Source organism: Falco rusticolus, chromosome 1, assembly GCF_015220075.1.
Source record: "Falco rusticolus isolate bFalRus1 chromosome 1, bFalRus1.pri, whole genome shotgun sequence".
NCBI classification, from domain to species: Eukaryota; Metazoa; Chordata; class Aves; order Falconiformes; family Falconidae; genus Falco; species Falco rusticolus.
In genome coordinates, this window is record NC_051187.1 from 52,747,546 (window position 1) to 52,764,415 (window position 16,870).

At 43.2% G+C, this 16,870-nt stretch overlaps 1 protein-coding gene across 2 annotated transcripts in view; it reads left to right on the plus strand.

The window, feature by feature from the left end:
* The first annotated feature begins 1,511 nt into the window (after positions 1-1,511).
* The window catches only part of GRID2 (glutamate ionotropic receptor delta type subunit 2), a 730,152-nt gene continuing 714,793 nt past the window's right edge, over positions 1,512-16,870 (plus strand). For both annotated transcript variants that reach the window (XR_005103041.1, XM_037379411.1), the window contains exon 1: positions 1,512-2,604. Coding sequence is in view for 1 of the 2 variants with exons in the window: in XM_037379411.1 (XP_037235308.1) it covers positions 2,517-2,604 (88 nt within the window). In the remaining variant the exon portion in view is untranslated. The remainder of the gene's footprint in view (positions 2,605-16,870) is intronic.

A 16,870-nucleotide genomic window follows, 5' to 3' on the forward strand; every position in this document is an offset into this window, starting at 1 on the left:
GTTTCTCAGATGAATCAGAATTTATTACTTGTAAAATTAATGCCCACTACACTCACTGATACTGTGCATAAATTGTCATTTACAGAAAAAAAAAGCACCTTTTTTACTGTTTGCTGTTGACAACAGATCTGTGACTCGCACAGAGGATATGGACAGATGCAGCACGTGACATAATTTGTGAGACTTTTGCTTCACACTGATCATCATCTACTGTTCTCTTTACATACTTTTTCTTTTGTCTCTTACAGTCAATTTTAGTTTTCATTTGTTATAGCTCCTAGATGAGAGAAAGCCCATTCTAGTCAGTGAAAAGATGAGCCCTGCCTTGTGCTTGTGATCTCACTTGAAGTCATTTGAGTGTTACCATCTTTAGGGAAGCAGTCACCTGTCAATGTGGACCCAGGCAAAGTAGACAGTGCTGTTGGTGGTTTGTTTGGTTGGGGTTGTTTTGTTGTTGTTTGGGTGTTTTGTTTTGGTTTTTTTTTTAATAGATTCAGTTATCTTGCTCTTTAACACTGGTTTAGTTTGCCTTTCCTTACAAATATTACTACTTTCTCCTGAACTAAATCCTTAAATCTTGTATGTATACAAGTGCTAACTAGTCCCATGGCTGAAAGAAGACAGGTGAAAGTCAGGTATGATGAACTTAAGTTGAATGCTATAACTTAAGGAGATGCCTTCAAAAAAGGTTCTTTCTGAAGAAAAGGGGTTGATTGACCTCTACTTAGACTTCTAAAGGGACTACCAGCTCTTATCAATGGCTTACGTAAGTTTAGGATATAACCACTACGTTGGAGCAATTCTTTGACTTCTGTGTCCTGTCTTTAGCCTGACTAGAAAAATAAAAGTCAGAAGAAAGGGTAATAAGACATAATGTAGGGATTTAGAATAGTTTATAGGAACATGCTTAACCTCTCTGTGCAGTTCTCTCTCTGTGTAATGGGGATAAAGTATTTAACTACAGCATGAGAAGTCTGAGGATTAATTGGTTAATGAATTCATAGTACCCTGAGCATGAAAAGTGCACTCTAAATGTTTTCCCATAGAAATTTCTCCACTACCTAAAGAGAGAGGAAGGAAAAAGCCAATTCATTGCTTTAAAGAATTGTGAGAATTCCATCAAGAACACAGATAATTAAAGTCATATTAATAGATTTTTAGGTCTTCATTTTCCCCTTGAGGCCAGGTGTCCCTGATATTTTTTTTTTCCTTTTCCCCTTCAAGCAATGTCCCTGACTCAGTTGTCAAAGACCAACAAGCAAAAGTGCTCATCTAGCTTTGAACTTGATACCTGCAGTGGAGTTACAAGGTTAAATAAATGGGGTGGTGGTTGTTTTTTTGGGTTTTTTTTTTTTTTTTTTTTTTTTTAAGCTGAGCATAACACTTCAAAAAGATCTTCTCCCCCACCCCCAATGTATTTTTAGACTGTATGCACTCCTGCCCATGTCTCTTCCTTAGTCCCAGCTGAAGATTTCAAGGGAGATGAGAGCTCTGTTTTGTTTCTCCCTTGTATTGCAGATAGGGGGAGGAGGTGGTTATTAGAGAGAAGCGCGCTCGCTCTCTCTCTCCGTTTCTCTCTCTCTGGCTGATAGCACTTATCTCTCGCTCTCTCTCCTTCTCCTAGGTGATCCATTTCTAGGCAACGTGCTGGCTGGTGCTGGAGCTGCCAGCTCTCTCTGCATCCCACCAGCAAAGCAAGCTCTAAAAGCAACCTGCAGACCATCATCTGCTTTCCTCTGCCTGGCTCGGGCACTCCTCCTCTCGCTCCTGCCCTGTCCAACCACTACCTTGCGCGACAGAGACAGCACGCCGGGCTTCCTTTGCAGATTGCTTTATTGATATTTTTTTTTTCCTCCAGTTGTGGGGGGCAATTTTTTTAAGCGAAGGGTCTGTGTGTGGGGGGAAATCTCTGCATTATACTATCTGCATTACCTTGAAGTTCACTTTGTTTTTTGGCCTCCGGGGGGGCTTTTCCTGCAGGAATCTGGTTACTGGAAGCGGGATCGCCTGCTCTCCCGGTTGCCCGCTCCTCCCCCTCGCTGAAGGCGAGCTATTTGCTGCTGGCTCCTGGGGCTTCTCTGGCCAAGAGGGTTTGTGTGTCCGTGTGTGTGTGCTCGTGTGTGCGTGTCCGTGTGTGTGTGTGTGAGCGTGTGCGTGGTGTGGGTTGGAAGTTGCTGTGCAGCAGCCGGGACCGAGCGGATCCCTGGACCCGGCGGAAGGATGGGGATTGTCTGACCAGCAGAGGCGGCTGCTGCCCGCGGCGGCGCCCGGGCTGGATGGATTTGCTGCCGGCGCTCCCAGCAACTCTGGTGCTGCCCAGGAGCCCCCCGAAGTGACGCGGGGTTTCAGCGAAGAGAGGGGCGCCGGGCTCGCTCCCTGCCCGGCCGCGGCGGTGCGCCAGCCACCGGGATTTACACGCTCCTCCGGCGGCACCTCAAACTCTTGGGTTTCCTGCGCCGCGGTGGCACCGTTTGGCGAAGAGATCTGTCGTTACAAAGCCTGGACCTCCGGAGGAGATGGAAGTTTTCTCCCTCATCCTGGTCGTGTCCGTCTGTTGGACTCGAACCTGGAAAGCGGCGATTGCAGATTCAATCATTCATATCGGTAAGGGGGTGCTGCGTCTCCCGGTGCTGCTGGACACTTTTCTAGCTCTCCTTTGCAACCTTCCTTCTCTTGGCAGGCTTTCCCCCCCTCCCCCCGCAGCCCCCGCTTTCTTTTATCCCTTGCTCGCTTGCTTTTTGTTTTGTTTGTTCCCCTCTTATAATTGCTTCCCACCAGGATCTTGGGCGTCCGCTTTCCCCCTACCGCTCTGGTAAAGGTTTCTTGCCGGCGGGGTATGTGCGTGCTTTAGACCTTGAGGGATTGCGCGGCTGATGATCGGGGGGGGGGGGGGGGGGGGGGGGGCGGCGGGCAGGGCTCGGCCACTTCCCCGGTCCCTCCCCGCAGCCCCCCAGCTCCAGCCTGCCTTCCCCTTGCCCCGGCTCGCCCTCGGGCGGGGGAGACCCTGACACCATCGTGACAGCCACGCAAAGCTCCCCCCCCGCCATCCCGCCTCCCTCTCCCGCGGCGGAACAGGTGGTTTGGCAACGTGAGCGCTTCCCCTCCCGCGGGCGGCCGCAGGGGCGGGGGGCTCTGGCGGCCCCGCACCCCCTTCCCAGGCCGCCACCCCGTGGCTGGGTGGGCGCCTGCCGGGCCGCGGCACCCGGGGCAGGGCAGCGGCCTCCCCCGCCGGGGTGCAGAGGGCAGCTGGCCGCGGCGGCGGGCCCCCCCTCCCGGCCGCGGCGGGGCGGCTCGGGTGATGCCCGAGCACGGCGCTGCCCGCGCTCCCAGCCGGGGAGAGGGCGCCGGGATTCCTCCCGTCTCCCGGTGTCCTGTGTTCCCCCCCCCCCCCGGCTCCCCGTTATCCGGAGCCATCCGTGGCCCGACAGCCCTCCTTCTTCCTGGTAGCGCCGAGCCCCGATGCCGAGCGGCGTTTTGTTCCCGAGGGCGGGCGGCCCCCCTGCGCCGGCCGGGGATGCGCTGGAGCGGAGGGAGGGGAGGGCAGGGCGCTTCCCCCGCGGCCGCTCGCCCATCTGCAGGCTCGGCACGCAGGCGGAGCGGGAGCCGGGAAACGTGGGGGCGAGCGGCCGGCGCCGCGCCGCGCCGCCCGGGGGAAGGTGCATTTGGGGGCAGGGTCCCGCCGGGGGGGTGGGGAGGTCCCCGGGGCGGTGCTGGCCCCGGTCTTGGGGCAGCTGCCGCTCTCCCTGGGGTTGGCTTTATAAATATGTCTGCCGGTGCCTGTCGTGAGGATCCGTGGCGGATTTCTGTGGAAGGGGGAGCGGGAAGAGCGTTTGGAAAGCCCGGCCGTCAGGAGCCTTCCTGCAGGACACCGATGCGCCAGCCCCCGGTGTGGCCCTCCCTCCCCCGAGCCGGGGGTACCGCTCCCCTTGGGTACCGCAACTTCACGGGGGTCACTCCTGGCGGCAGCGTGCGGCTGTATCGCATCCAACATTGCACCGGGGAGGCAGCGCTCGGCGCCCTCCTTTTAAAGGGAGAATGACTTTTTTTTTTTTTTTTTTTTTTATGATTTCTTCTTAGCTGTAGACTGTTAAAGTGACGCTAGGAGACGGTTACATCTTAAGACTTCTTTCTTAAGAGCTTGTAACAGACCGATCGCATCTTAGGGTTTAAGGGGAAAATTTGACTGTGTAGCAGCTGCAGAGTTTCTTTGCGATCCCGGCTCCCATCCTCCTGGCTAAAGGAGCCTTGCTGGGCTAGCTGTGTGTCTTTGCATTAGCATCAAGGGAGACGATGGCTTTTCTTTCTTCGTGTTCATGACAGTTTTGTTCGTTTCACTTGTGAAATGATGGATGCAACGCATTTGACCACTGATGGATTTTATAATGCTGCCAGCGATTAGATGCAGCCACGCAGTAAATCCTCATTAAAAGAAGGAAAAAGCCCAATGCAACAAAACAAAACCCCAAAATAGTTGCTTCTCACACGATTAATTTGTCTTGAGAGACAATTTGTACAGTTGACAAGGGGATTACCTCTTTTTTATAGACTGGTTTATGTTGCCATGAAAATGGCAAACCGGTAATTGTTACACAGAGCTTTAAACCTACTAAAATGAATACAATGAAAACAAATGACCTGAAATTAGAACTATTTTAACACTGAATGGGTAGACAACTACACATTCCAACTTGTATAGCTTGCAAATGAAAATCTGGCCCCTAGTAACACCACTGTATTTTGTGACCTGGATGTTCTGACCCTCTTTTGTTTTTTTGCACTTGCAGCAAGTAAACTTAAGTATAAAATATTTAGACATAAATAATAAAGTGTATTTATTTATGTGAGTTAGCACAAGCAGTGGCAGGGTACTCTGTGAACAAATTAACTGCAGAAGAATTCTTACAGCCAAACAAAACCCCAAAATGCTCAGTTCAGGGGAAAAGAAATACTGCTAGAGGTAGTACCGATGCTTTAGGCAACAAACAAAATACATGCATTATCTTTTTCTCATTCTACGATGTAAAGATAGTCAGGTGGAAAATACTCTCCCATGTTTGGGAGGGGCAGATTGTCATAAGAAATAACATGATACCTGTGCGTACCCTTTTTCCGATAGCATGTACTTTTTCAGTACAATCCACTAACTGTCCTGCTTGCCTGCATATTATTTGATGTGTTTCCTGAAAAGGGATGTTTTCTGTATCAATGTTACCAGCTGCCTCTTAAACAATGACAAAAAATGTTACAATTTAGTGAGCAGAGATTAATGACTTGATGGCAGTGGGAGGGGTACAGAGACTGTTATTTATATGTGATACTCTTTTTCGTATTTCTGTCTTCTGAATGGTTACAGCTGCTGCTTTTGATCATTAGAGCAGGTCTATGTGTATGTGAATGCACACATTTAAAAATAAACATTTCCCTGTATCATATTTTAAACGTTGTTAGGGCTGCTTATCGTCTGTATGTTTCTGCTGCCCTGCTATTATAAATAGGAACTGGCAGTTCAGAAAGACTACATTAAGCACTCTTGTGAAAATGTTGAAATGAGTCGACTCCACTGCGATTTTCCCTTACCCCTATATAAAAAAGAAAGGGGCAGGGTTACTGTGTCAAAACTCTGTAGTTCTGTATTATGCTGCTTCTCTCAGCACATGCATTGATTGAGTAATTTCATCAGCCCCACATTACTTGATTGCTTAGAAGTTTCCTAATGATCTGTATGCTGTAGGAAGAATCTGAAAGTCGTGAGTGGAATGGCAATGATTTTGTGTTTTATGAGGCTATTCAAAAAGTCGCTCTGATTTATGTAGCTCGAAAGCTCCAAAGTCTTTGAGATTAGCCACGCTGCCTGGTATTTTCTTCATACATCAGTCATCCCACACTCCTCACTCCCTAAACAGGAGTTTAGAACAGTGCTTTAATTAAGCAGGGATTAGGTGGCATTCCTTGTCAACTGCACAATTTGTGTATGCTTTGTTTCTTCTACAGCTGATGGTCTCATGCTTTTATATTTTGTACTTTGTGCTCATTTTTTTTCCCTTGACATGTGCATAGTAATACATCTGTATGTGCATGTGGATATCCTGTTGTGCCTGTAGAAACATATATACAAATATGTGTGTCTTAGGTGCAGCAAAATCACCTAGGGCAGCGGTCACATAGTACGGTACAAGAGTTTTTCCTGAATAAATGCACTGAAGTATTTAAAAAGACTAATTCATTGCAGCAGTGTGTAGCAGTAGTGCAGGCACCCTGATTACTTCAAGTCATTTTTTTATGTTTATCAGTGGCTTCAGTCATATACAGTCAGTTGCATACTGCCCTTGGCTCTTTTTATTTAAAATGGCAAATTCAGAGAATATATGTTATATAGTTATATGTGCTTTTACATATATTTATACATATGCTTTTAATGTATATTTAAAAATATACATTATATTTTTTTTTTGCTGAGAGATGAAATTAGATCTGCTCTTCCCTTGCTCCCTTCAGCTCTTAGACTTTGCAGGCCAGGACTGCTGCATTCCTTGTGTTAGACAAGTTCCCAGCATTGCTGGGTCCTGAGCTTTGGTTCATGCTTTTAAGCTTTTCTGTACCATGTATAATAATACCAGGGCAATTCCAACATGGGGTCTATTGTTTACTACTTCTGTTGACATTGGTAGTGCCCTTAAAATGTAAGATTTTATTTTTATTTTTATTTTTTTGGTAAGGGATTTTCTTCTAGCTTGGTGGCATGCATATCCACATTTCCCCTTGTAAGCTGGTGTACTACAATGCAGCTTGGCTTGTATCGTGTTGTGCATTGGTAATAGGAATTTAATTTGCTGTGCTATTGGTAAAGCCTCATTAGAAGGTATGTAGTGTATGTCACTAACTGTTCATTACAGTACTCGAACTTACGTTTTGTAAAACGCAGGACAAGCAAGCAGAACAGGTGTATTAAAAACAAGTAGATATGTGTCTATAGTGTCTCCAGATGGGTGTTCAGATCCTCTGATTTCCCTGCTCTAGAATGCACCAATGTTACTTGCTTATTTTAAACTTACATACAAATGAAGACCTGGAATACAGTGTGCTGTGGCTTAGCAGCCAGTAGGATTTATTAGTAGCTATGTTCTACTTAAATGCACAGCATGCATGACATACTCTGTTTCTGTGAGTGCTACATCTTAAACTCTCCCCCAGGTGTTGAGATTTGCCATAGTATTTCAGTCCCTGCAATGTGTTTCAGTGCTAGTTACTCTGCAGCTAAAGAGGGAGAATTTTGCTTGCTGTAGATGCTGGTTTGCTATCCTCCAAGGGCACGTTTGCCATTAGGTGTCACTGCTTTCTGGAGTGTTTCTTAGTGATCACCAGGGCCTGATCGAGTCTGTCGCAATCCATGTGAGTTGCTTGGTTGACTTCAGAAAATTTTTAAACTGAGCCCATGGATTGCTGACTACAGCAGTTGTCTCCTTTTCGTGTTCTTAAATAACTCTTAGTGTTATTTCAAGTTCTTTGTCCTTGATAAAGACAGAGGGGAAAAAAAAAAACAACCAAACAAAAAAACCCAAACCAAAACCCAACCATCCATTTTCAAGTGGTGTCCTAACAAATGCCGGACACGGCAATCGCTGCTGCTGCTGCGTGCTTCCAGATGACTACTTTTGGATGCACAGAGTCTTTATTCTCACAATGCCATCTTTCAAAAAACACACTGGAGAAAAATCTTTTAAGACTGTGACTACATAAACCTACCAACTAAGGTTCATTTAACTTAATGAACAAAGGCATTAAGTATGGTTCTCTTCCACTCCCTGGCCTTGTAAAGCAAGTGGTATTGGCAGGAGATGACTTTTGTGAGCCATTAGGTTACTCCCTAGATACAGACTTGAACTTACATCATTTTCTTCCATTTGATATATAGCTATCTATAATCTGCCATGACAGTCTGTTTTTTGCTGAAATTTATTGGAGGCTTTTGCCTTTTGAGGTTTGTATTTTTACTCTTTTTCACTACTACTCCACTGCTTTTTTTTTTTTTTTTTTCCCCAGCACGTTAACAATGGTTTAAAAATAGTTTATGTGCAAGAGTAGTTCTATTTGGCTGTCAGTTTCTACTTACTTTCCCTAATTACCTCAAACATATATGACAGCATGGTAAACCTCTCTTCATCTACACATTCTCCAAACATAATTTGTGTTTTATATCTTCAGTGTTTAAAAAACTTCTCAGGCATAGACAATTGCTGTTTGGACTTAAGAGTAACCAATAGGAAAAGGAAACAATATTCATTTAATGATCTATATCTTGAGCACATATGAGAAAAAAAGCAAACTCTGAATACATGGTATGTAAGTATATTAAGATAAATGATACTCTGGTATCTGCAAAATGTTGACTTGAGGTGATACACTGGTAATGAGGCAAACTAGGATACCTTTCTGCATCTGCAAACTCAGGTGTCACATGTTGGTTTTTTTTTTAATTAGATTTGAATTCCAGAAAGAATATGTTATTATCTGAAGGTCGTGACATTGGAAGAAAACTTTGATTTCAGAGGCACGCTTGGCATGTCTGTCAAAACCTGGGTGGCTCCACCCCTGTGCATCCTATAGGGCTTACGCTCCAGTTCGTGACTCCAGTCACACTGGCACCCACCTCTGAGAGCCCCAGATATACTCATTTGTTTGTGCTATCTAGAAGTGCTAAGAGGCAGGTATGACAGCCGCAGCCCAACCGTAAGGCATAACACACATGCTGGGGACTGGGCATGAAAGCTTTTGTTTCTCTGGGGCATTTTGTACCCTGGATTGGCTGGCTATCTAGCAACTGGCTTCCTACTGGGCTTCTTGGATACAGGTGCAATTCTTTTCCTTCTGTGATGTTATTTTTTCTTCCTGTACCATTTACTATGTCCATTAGGAAGTAGGAGTTGACCTGTTGCTTGTAGGAGTTACCAAAATGAGTTACACTGGCCTTTTTCAGAGTCACATTGACCTCTTCATTGCTTGGCTAGGCTGGTAGACTGTACTGGAGAAGGTGCGATACTGAGCTGGTGCAATGAGGTACTAAGCATGGAGTATGTGCTAAATGCATGTTACATAAGTGTGGTGCTGTGGTAGTGAAACCATCCTCAACACCAGGAAAGGGAGGACTGGGTAAAACCTGGGCACAGTTCTTGGCTGGCTTGTGCATTTGAAGCAGCACACGAAGAAGAGGAAGTGCTGTTGTCTGCCACTACAAAGTATAATTTAATTGTGTATTCTTGATATAGTAATATAAACATAAAGACCAAAGTAGAAGCATTTAGAGGAAGAATGGGTGAGGAAAAAGATGTGTATCTCACTCTTTTTCTGTACTTCAGTCCTCCCATGAGTACCAGCAGGGCAGTTTCCTTTGCTATACTTCATTATAGCAGTCTGGCTTTGGTTTCTGTTTATTGTTGGCCAAGCAGTTGTGAGAGATGATGGAGTAAGGGAAAGATTCTCTTGTGTCTGCAACCACTATAATTAATAATGGTTTATGTGACTTGAAGAGTTATAACTGATCTGTATATAACAGGAAGGACACAGGCTGAAACTGAAGGTTAGTAGATGAAATGTACTGGTGTTTGGATGACAGTTATGAAAATTGGCAAGGGAATGGGCTTGAAATTGTGTAGTGCTGTAATTTTGTAAGGTTCAAAATTTATATCCTAGTTTCAGTGATAATATACTTAATTCAGAGAAGGAGGTATTTTGTATTCTGTACTGCACCGCAGAATGCATTTCAGCTGGAGAGTCTTGTTCCTGCTTTGGTCTGTGGTAGCTGCATCAGCTCAAGAAAGGGATATCCTGTCAGCTCTAAGTGTTGTATTAAAAAAAAAACCCAAAACCAACCCAAAAGACCACACATAGAAAGGGACACTTCATGAGAAAGGATCATACAGTAACTACAGCATTAAAGTTATAGAGGTGGAGGTGGTACAGAGGCAAATACTGTAGTTTTAGTCAACTGTGAACTGATGGATTTGTAAGTGCCAGGTTAGATTTAAAGCAGATTTCCATTGCACACACTTGTTCTGGAATGATGGGGGAGTAGAGTGGAAAAAAAGGTGAAAAGGAAAAAGCTTCCTGAAAGTTATGCTGGGCTTATCTGATAAGCTATGCTGAAGCGGAAACTGAAAATGAGTAAAAAATGCAAGGAGGGGGAAATAACATATCAAAGGTGAGAGCCATTAGTTCTCTCTGTTTATTCGGGAGCTGTATAATGTTCCTTGTAAGTGCTATGCTGAATGGAAAAGTTCTGAATCAGAAAGGGGAAAACGTGAAGATACATTATTTAAAAGAAGAATTGTATGTGTATTTTAACCTATTAGATAACACTCTGTGCTGAAATGCTAATTATTCCTAATTGTTATATTTGCTTTACCCATGAATAAAATATCACATATCTAATAAAAGAGGCAGTGAAAATCACTGTAAAATTCCTCTTGGAGTCTTTCATGCAGATTTAAAGGATTTAATCTCTTATTTCTTCATTTCTTTTTAGATCATTAGCTTTCTATAATCAGTTGGATTGCTAAGGCCAATATCCAGTGAACCTAACAGTAATTGCTTGTTTTGCAGAACAATTTTTTGTTAGCCCAACCATATCTTTCTCAGAGGCTTAAATCGAGTTGGTGATTTCATTATAATAATTCACTTGTAATAAATCAAAATCAAATAGCACCACTCTGCTGCTGTGCAGATAGCTCCAGATGAGCAGTCCGGAGAAAGCGGAGGATGGTGTAACAGCAGACCTGAACATCAGGCTGGTTTTTGCTGAAATTTATTGGAGGCTTTTGCCTTTTGTGGTTTTTGTATTTTCACTCTTTTTCACTACTACTCCATTGCCTGGATCAGGCCTGGATTTGCTGTGCCTTATTTTAATATGCACAGGTATAAGGATGACTTCTCTCGCAAATCCATTTTAAAAAGAGAAATGAAAATGTGCACAGGGCAGGCTTTCCTGCCCTGGGACTCAACTCAAAACCTGTGTTCGGGACCCAGACCTGATAACAGACTGTTTTTAAAGTGTGCAGGAGCTCAAGTCTGACTGACTGTCAGTTGCATTTAGGCTCCCGAGCTGTTGAGATGTTTGAAGATGTCATTTGTCTTTCTCAGGTGACAAGAGACTATTGCGCAGTTACCTCACTGATTGCAACCAGTATTAAAAGTTGTCTGGCAATATACCATGGGCTGAAGGCACACAGCAGGGACATCTCCAGACCAAACGCTATTAAGCAAGGATATTTGTTGTTGTGTACCCTTTGCCACCTTGCAATCTTTATGGTGTTCAGCTTAAACATTTGAGAATGTTTTTAAACCATTTCATGTTCTAGAGAGTTGCTAAAAGGAAAAACAGAGCAGAAAGCATCCGGTTCTCGCTGAGTGAAGCCGCTTGTAGAGTCCTGGCAGTGTACAACCAGTGTAGAGTATGGACTGTGTGTTACATGGCAAGTGAAAGGCGATAGCTATTATTGGTCTTATTAAAATACACATACTTTTCCCTTTCACTATTTTTATTCATTTCTCTCTCTCTCTCTCTCATATTCCAAGTTCATGGCAAGCAATTGTGATAGTTGCTATGTTTTATACTCTTAAATATCTGATTGTTTTCTGTCCAGGAAGAATAAAGTTAAATGTATCATAACACAAATATCTGTTATTTGGACAGATAAAGCTGCTTTTTATTTCTTTAGAATTCCACTTATTCTGACCTCTTTTGAGACAAATATTCCCCAAAAGTTGGTTTTCATGCTTAGGACTAGTCCTACTTCAGCTTGCCCTTTTGTGAACTTATAAACCCAAGCAGTATTGAAGTATATCCACTAATACATTTACTATAAATATCTTTAAAAATGTACTACTTGGCTACTACTTAAATTTCATGTTGCATGCTACAGTGATGGGGTATGTATTAATGTATGCATATACAATATATAAACACACACTTTTTCAGTATTCAGAAGGAATATTCTTTTGAAAATATTTGACTGGATTTTCCTTTAATTTGGCATGCCTTTAGTTTCCACCTAAGTAACAACACAGAGATTTGGCATGCTTTCTACTTATAGGCACGAAGTCATAACGCGAATACAAGTCGTGAAATGGCACCCCACTGTGCTAGAAGCTGTACAAATATGAAACAAGAAGTTGGCTGTCAGAAGATTTGAAGATGAAGTAGTAAAAGAGGGCTTGGATCTCTGCAACTCAGGCAGTTCGTACACCAGGAGACAAAGTTGCAAACCTTTTGGTGTCTTTTGAGAGACAGTTTCATTCATTCATTCGTGTTTGTGAATGATCCGTCTGGGTGCAAAGGAATGAACACAGGTGGATATGCCTACAGGGATGTCCTGATAGGGACCGGCAGATGCAGAGTGGCTGATGTCACTATTTCCTGGTCTGGGACACGTGATAACAACCATTACAGAGCTGTGAGGCAAGAGCGTCGGCAGGAAATGAAGGCCAGCAATGTGTGTGTCTAATCATTGCCTACAATGCTTTATTGCCAATAACGTTAGTTAAATTGGCAAAATAAAAATGGTCATCAGCTGCCAACATATTGCTCCCTGGCTTTACCTAGTACAGAACCTAATGTGTGGTTATGCACATGCACGTTCTTTCTCCATCTCTCTTGTTTAAACAAATATTTCATAGTACAGTTCTGGAAGATATCTAGGTAGAAAGAAAAGAGCCCTTTTTGGGAGAGCCAAAAAAATCTATGTTGCAAGATGCCCTACTTTGTTTAAAAGATGTATTTAAATACAATCAGTGATTCTGAAAGCATTGCAGCCTCGTTAGCTACTCTCACGGAGTGTCTAGAATGTTACTGAAGTATTGTTGAAACAATCTGGAGGAATGGTTTTCCAACTCCTTGGAGTAGCCTTCCTGTTACAGAATTGGATTGCATCAGGGAGATACATGAGAAACACTCATCTACTTCAAAAAGTTCTCTTACTTTTGCCAGTGCTGCAAAGAGTATAGGGACTATGTCAAATAAAATGGTTGAGGGGAGCGGGCAGAAGAGCCCATCCTGTATATAATGTATACGCTGGACAAGGAATGATCAGCAGCGCTTGGTGTCACTGTCACGGAGGTTGGTGTCTTAGGGCCACTGTTGGTGCCGCCGTGTCTAGCTGCAAGAGAGGAGGAGTTTGCAGGTAAAGGGCAGGGTGAGTCGGTGTGAAACACAGCGTCGTTGGGGGCTTCTCTGCACCAGAGAGGCTCTGGGAGAAGGAGTATTGTGGGGAGGGGTCTGGGTGGAGCCTTCTACGTGGAGGTTTTGGAAGGGGCTTGGGAGGGTTGTGGTTAGCAGTGCTTAGGAGTTGGTTCAGTCGTGGAAGGATGGAGGAAACATTTGGAGGGGGCTAGCCTGAGTGATGGGCCAGGCTAGCTTTGTAAGAGTACAGGACGCTTCTAGGGAATAGCATGTATATGTGGGCTGGAGACAGGGCTCTAAACGTTTGGGACAGGCTGTATAGAGGAGGTATATGCATGTGAGGAAAGTTGGGAAATCCAAAGGAAGGAGGCACTGAAATGGCCCAAATATTACTGAAAAGAATAATAATATGATGCAAATGACGCTTTGAGAACAATCTATCTAGATGATAATATTAAGTTTTAAAGAAACTAAATTTTAGATTAGAAAATGGGATTGTTTCTCCCTGTCCAGCCTCTACAGTTTTATTGTAAAACATTTGATTTGTGTGGCAGATCTTAATATTTTTTTTCCCCTTTAGCTGATAATTGTACCTGGTTACTTTGCCGAAAAGCAAGAACTGTTTTATCATTGTATTGCCTAATACCATCGTACACAGATACAAACGAGTACTGAAGTTCCATCTTCTACCCCTCTGCTCCTGATGCCAAAATGGCACAGAGTAACTGCTCAGAGACGAATTTTGTCTTTAAGCAGCAAAGGTATTTATCTCATGCAACATTGGGGAGCTAGCTGATTTGCACTGGACAAACTAGCTCCAAAGCTTTCAGTGAAAAGTTAGGAATTTTATACAGTTTTTTGAGAGGTTACAACACCTTTACATACATACTCATTTGATTTTGACACCTAATCACTCCATTCACAATAGGTGGGGTCTAGGTGGAGTGGACTTTTCATTTTTCTTTGTTCAATGATTTCCTGACTTGATGGTCTCCTTATCTCCTTCAGGTGTCCACCTTATCTTTTCTAATTATTCAGACTACATTTCTCAACACAAACAGAGCATCACCCAAAGCATTGTACCAAACTCATCCTGACTAATCTTTTTATTTTAAGACCTTGTTCTGTTTCACTCCCAGGATAACTTTGAGTGTATTTTACCTCCCTGTGATTTAGCATTATCCCTCTGATTAAATAATCTTCCTTTGCTTCCTCTGTGCAGCAGTTTATGGCTGGTCTGTACTGTGCTTCTGTGTAAGCTCAGCTTCAGAGGCTGGTGAGTGGGAGGAAGGGATGGATGTAGCCACAGCTTCTGCTCTATTGACTTTTGACCTAATTTAGGAAGGAAGGAAAGGGAAAATGGTGTAGCACACTTCTGGTTTCACAGCCTGTTGTGTCTTTCATGAAGTGTGAGTGGGAGCTCTAGCTTTCTCCTCATCTCGAATAGCTGCATAACCTACATTAAAAATCAGACCTCTCTTCAGTGGAGCTCCGGAGTGGTGAGTGGATCTGCTTTCATGCTTATGTTGTGGCATATGTCCTCATTTGGGCTGTTGAAGCTGAAGTCTGGTTTTCTGTCAACATCAGCCTTGTCCAACCCCCATTTATAAGAGGAAAGGGGCCGCCACTGACTTATATTTCCTCTAAAAGAGACACAATAAAAGCTGGGGATAATAGCTTTTTAAATATTTTTTTTTTCTGTTTGAGATCAATGATCTCTAACAGTAGTGAATGATATATGGGAGGAGGAGGTAAATACCTCCTCAGGGGAAGGTAGATAATGATAGCATTTGGAAACTGCTATTGCAGAAAATCATCTTCTGCAGGATTTAGGAGTGGAAAAAGAAAAAAATCCCACAACTGTTCATTAAAATACTGTAGGATTTTTTAAGCATTTTTTTAAAAGGATGCATTTTTCCCCCCCATTTTTTGTAAGACTGCCAAATGTCCCTGAGGCTAGAATTAATTGGCTCTTTGTGTTGTGTCAAGTAAGGAGTACAACTGTTTTCAGAAAATACTAGGTTTATAGACTTCCGTCCAGAACATGAAAGGGACAGAGAGGCTAACTTTATATAAACAAGGTCCTTGCGTCATTTTGTACCACTAGCTTGGAATCATAAATAGAATATTGAAATTGTTGGTGCTGGTGCTTTGGAAGCAGTTAAAGTTGTCCCTGTAACCCCCATCCCTTCATTCTGCCTAACCCTCTCTTTTAGAACCAGCGCATGCAGTTTTCTTTCCCTCTCACCTCCAGGTGTCTGTGGTGAACAATCAAATGCCTGCTACCTAGGAATAACCAGCATTTGGGTTATTCCTGGCAGTTCCAGGAGTAAGTGCCATGGAGAGGTCTTGTATTGTTAGTGTTGCTTTAACAATACAACAGAGGTTACTGGTTGCAGTTGGTTTCACAAATTCCCACTGACCGTTTTGGTTTTGAAGGTATTTTATTATTTTTAACACTGCTGTTTCAAAGGCCGCTTCTCACGATGGTTTGAAGTCAGTGGGCAGCAGCAGATGTAGATGTAAGCTTTGAAATCGTTCTTTTATGGAGGGGTTTGAAGAGTGTGTCTTGGAGCTGTTGCGTTAAAATTCCAAAACGTTAACTTAAATGTAATAATGCTCTGACAAAGTGCTACTACCATCTGCCAGTGAGGATTAGTACTATTTAAAAATCTCCATAATTTCCAGAAAGAGCAGAGGAGCCATGGCGTGAAGAAAAGTCTAATTTAGTATTTCAGTTCATGGAGTCGCGAACTCTTTATGGGAACCACTGCCTGCGAGAGATTGTGTGTCACACTCTCAGCTCACATAAAAAAGTAAATATTTGTGGTATATGACTTAGAGTGATGCCTGCTTCTAACAGTTTTGAGCTTGGGCCCCCAGTTTTTCAGCAGAATCCTTTCTATTTACGACCACTTCTCATTCACATCACTATTGCAATTCAGTGGTAACTCCAAATACAGTTGGTATGTCAAAATAATAAGAGAATGTGCTCACCAAGGATATTTAGAAAGCTCCATTCCTTATTTAGCTCTCGTGGACTGAGAAAGAGTCCTTTGCTTAATGTTCCTATGGGGTTTTGAATGTCACATAAAGACTCAACCCTTTCTGTATGTGAAAATCTGTCTATGCTTAGAGAACGATCAGCTGCTGGAAAAGTTCTCAGTAGCAGATGATCTCCATCCCCAGACCTCTCTCAGCTGAACATGCAGAAGTAATTCAACATCTAGTAAGAGGAGTGTCAGACCAGTTTCAAATCTATTTCAAAACCCAGTGTAACTTACTGGTATCTGTTAGGAAATGCTTTCTATGACAGTATTAAGGCTGCTTTACTCATATTAACAAACAGCTAAAACTTGGAGAGTATTTAAAGAAGGGAATGAGAACAGAAATCTAGTAATGACCAGCTATGTGTAGTCTGTTGATCGCCTAGTTTATGAAGGATTTTGGAGACCCATATTAAATGATGCATTTTATAAAAATTTCAGTTGAGAAGAAAAGAGAAAGAGTGGCCAACCTCAAGTATTTTTGATATCTTTCTCTTCCCTCTCCTAAAAAGGATTCACTGAGTTTTATTTATTCAGTCTTGTATGAGCTATAACTAATGCTTTTAACTAGGTCTGCTGAGAAGTACATCATACCTCGCATATGCTTTTAGCTGAAATAATTGTCATTAATATTTCTTGCTGGGGTACAGGT